The 3934-nt window shown below is 36.7% G+C and overlaps 1 protein-coding gene across 1 annotated transcript; it reads right to left on the bottom strand.

The window, feature by feature from the left end:
* Positions 1 to 1919: 1919 nt before the first annotated feature.
* Positions 1920 to 2946, bottom strand: LOC308346840 (olfactory receptor 4K15-like; the record flags this gene model as incomplete). Its single annotated transcript, XM_080809886.1, has 1 exon — positions 1920 to 2946. The coding sequence occupies exon 1, from the start codon at positions 2892 to 2894 to the stop codon at positions 1920 to 1922; it is 975 nt and encodes a 324-aa protein (XP_080666012.1). The 5' UTR covers positions 2895 to 2946.
* Between the last annotated feature and the right edge of the window lie 988 nt (positions 2947 to 3934).

Here is a 3934-nt window from a genome sequence, read left to right as displayed (position 1 = left end):
GCTTTTATTTGTTGGGAATTTTTGGGTTGTTGATTCAATTTTGTTACTACTAATTGGTTTGTTCTGGTGTAGAATCTCTTCCTGATTCATCTTTGGAAGATGTTTTTAGGATGTTAGATGTATGTTTTTTTGGAATACATCCATTTATTCTAGTTGGTCCAATTTGTTGCATATAATTTTTCATAGTATTCTCTTATAATCCTTTGTATTTCTGTAGTATCAGTTGATATTGCTCTTTCATTTCAGATTTAATTTATTTGTGTCCTCTCTTTTTTCTTGATTATCTGGCTATATATTTATCAATTTTCTTTTCGAAGAACTAGCTCTTGGTTTCATTGAATCTTTCTACTTTTTTTGTCTCTATTTCATTTATTTCCACTCTGATCTTTATTATTTCATTTATTCTGCTCACTTTGGTCTTTGTTGTATTCTTCTTTTTATTTGTTTGACATTTTTCTTATTTCTATATGTAGCCCTGAATCACTATACATCTCCTCTTAGAATTGTTTTTGTCTTTAGATCCATAATAAGTTGGTACCCTCTGGCTCAAAAATGAGAACTTATTTTCTCTTTCAGTAATAACAGAGAATTCCCTTAAGATATTCTAACATTTGGGATCTAACAATTGGGATCTAGGTAACATTATAACAGAATGTGAACTAGAACACAGTAGAAAAATACAGGAAAAACTTGAATACAATGGAAGAGTAAAAGCCTAAAATAACCTATAGTGAGGATTCCTAGAAAAAATCTCATTTTCATAAGTGATCAGGAAGGATTAAGTTCATGGCTACCCCAAAGTTCTTGAAATAGTGTTTTATCATTTTCTGGACCTGCATTATGCAATATAAAAATAAAATTTTAACTAAGTCCACATAGAAAAATGATTATTTCTAACAACAATTAATATGTAAAATACTACCTTATCTGAGAAGACAAGAATTATGAAGACCTACGGAGAGAGAGTGTGTTTTATATGAGCTTTCAGACTCCCATAATCATGATGACAAGCGGTAAAGAATTATAACTCAACTATGAAATTCTCCAGATTATTTTATCAGTGTTAACAGAAATTAAGGGGTGCCTGGGTGGCTCAGTCAGTTAGGCATTTGCCTTTGGCTCAGGTCATGATTCTGGGGTCCTGGAATTGAGCCTTGAAATAGGGTTCCCTGCTCAGCAGAGATTTTGCTTCTCCCCTTTTCTCACCCTCTGCCTTTCCTCCTGCTCATGCTGGACTCTCTCTCTCTCAAATAAATAAATGCAATCTTTTTATAAAAATAAACAGAAACTACCCCAACTAAATGCAACACACTCTGGTGAATAAGTTTATTCAGCAAGTTGTTTTCCATGAATAATATGTATTAAGCAACAACATTGAAGAAGGATTTGTTAAAGTGTTGACTATAAATGCCTTTGCTGTATAGCCTTGCTATTTTATGTGTTCCTGTACCATTAACATCAATCATAGCATTATCTCCATGTGTTATCAGTACCTATCTCTGTGAAATAAAGTCTTATTTAGGTGTATCCTGTATATGTAAATCTATTTTCTCTATTGTATAGAGAAATATACCTATTAGTACATAATTGACATCTGAGCAGTACTGTTTTGAGAGGAAGAGGTACAGCTTATTTATTGCATATGAGTAAATGCCATTTCTGAATGTACTCAAAAGCTATATATTAAAAATTTTTAAATAAAAAAGGAGGAAATAGAAACAAAAAAGAACACAATAAGGGAAGAGAATTTAAATATCAGTAAGGTTCATTCTTTGGAATTATTATAATTTTATTATAATTATGCATTCAATCAAATTAATCTACCCTTCCCACTGGTCAAAATGATCTACTTTTATATCATAGTGATTCCATTTGTAATTGTCTAAGAATAAAGCTACAGTAGTTACAGTTGTGTAAGTTTACTTTGTTTCCCAGAAAAGAACATTTCTTATGACTGTAGAAACCTGACCAGGCTTCAGGTACTGACTCTTCAGTTTTGACATAGCCGCCTTCACTTCTTTGTTCCTCAGAGTGTAAATAACTGGGTTTAAGATGGGAGTAAAGATGGTGTAAAACACAGCAAGGACTTTGTCAACAGAATAACTGCTGAAGGGCCACACGTAGATGAAGATGCATGGTCCAAAGAACAATATGACCACAGTGATATGAGCAGTCAGTGTGGAGCGGGCCTTTGCCATGCTGGCAGAGGAGCGGTTCCTGACGGTGATAAGTATCACAGTGTAGGAGACAACCAAGAGGAGAAAGGAGCTCATAGAAAGAAAGCCACTGTCTGCAACTATAAGTAGGCTGACAACATAAGTGTCTATGCAGGCCAGCTTTGTCACTAGAGGGAGGTCACAGAAAAAACTGTCTACCTGATTTGGGCCACAAAAAGGCAAGTTAACAGTAAATGCCAACTGGCTAGTAGTGTGGATGAAACCCACAAGCCAGGGGATGAGAACAAGAATAATACACACATGGCGACTCATTATTGTCATGTAGTGGAGAGGTTTGCATATAGCAACGTAACGGTCATAAGCCATGGATACAAGGAGTACCATTTCACTGCCAGCAAAAAGGTGAACACAGAAAATCTGGGCCAGGCAGGCATCAAAAGAAATAGTCTTGTGCTCAACCAGAAAGTCTGCAATCATTTTGGGGGTAGCAAAAGAGGCAACACATATATCTATAAAAGAGAGGTTCGCAAGCAGAAAGTACATGGGGGTATGAAGGCGGGAATCTGAGGTTACAGTGAGGATGATAAGAAAGTTTCCCAGAAGTATTGCTAGGTAAAGTAGTGAAAATATGAGAAACAAGAAAGGCTGGAGCTCCTGTGAATTAGAGAGCCCCAGCAACACAAACTCCGTCACCCGGGAATGATTTATGTCATTCATTGACTTTTAGAGGAACTTATCTTGTTACCTGAATAGGAGAGAAACAGAGATCAATCAGCAAGCATGGGTTTCATTTCCCATTTCCACTTCCTTCCTTAGAGATTCTAATTTCTACTTATATTTATGTAACTGAATTTTCATGAATCATTAAAAAGGATATAAACAATATAATAACAATAAAGTGGGATGGAGGGGAGAGTTTTGAGATGTTTGACATTGTCATGTCCAGTTATATGAATTTTTTTTTTATTTATTTTTTTAATTTAAATTTTGAGGGTTAATGTACAGTAACATTCTTTTTTTTTTAATTTTTTATTTATTTTCAGCGTAACAGTATTCATTGTTTTTTCACCACACCCAGTGCTCCATGCAATCTGTGCCCTCCCTAATACCCACCACCTGGTTCCCCCACCCTCCCACCCCGCCCCTTCAAAACCCTCAGGTTGTTTTTCAGAGTCCATAGTCTCTCATGGTTCACCTCCCCTTCCAATTTCCCTCAACTCCCTTCTCCTCTCCATCTACCCTTGTCCTCTATATTATTTGTTATGCTCCACCAATAAGTGAAACCATATGATACTTGACTTTCTCTGTTTGACTTATTTCACTCAACATAATCTCTTCCAGTCCTGTCCATGTTGCTACAAAAGTTGGGTATTCGTCCTTTCTGATGGAGGCCTAATACTCCATAGTGTATATGGACCACATCTTCCTTATCCATTCATCCGTTGAAGGGCATCTTGGTTCTTTCCACAGTTTGGCGACCGTGGCCATTGCTGCTATAAACATTGGGGTACAGATGGCCCTTCTTTTCACTACATCTGTATCTTTGGGGTAAATACCCAGCAGTGCAATTGCAGGGTCATAGGGAAGATCTATTTTTAATTTCCTGAGGAATCTCCACACTGTTCTCCAAAGTGGCTGCACCAGTTTGCATTCCCACCAACAGTGTAAGAGGGTTCCCCTTTCTCCACATCCTCTCCAACACACGTTGTTTCCTGTCTTGCTAATTTTGGCCATTCTAACTGGTGTAAGGTGGTATC

This window comes from Martes martes, assembly GCF_963455335.1.
Source record: "Martes martes genome assembly, chromosome: 7".
Taxonomy (NCBI): Eukaryota; Metazoa; Chordata; class Mammalia; order Carnivora; family Mustelidae; genus Martes; species Martes martes.
Note: the sequence above shows the minus strand (reverse complement) of the source record. Positions and strands in the feature narration are given on the sequence as shown.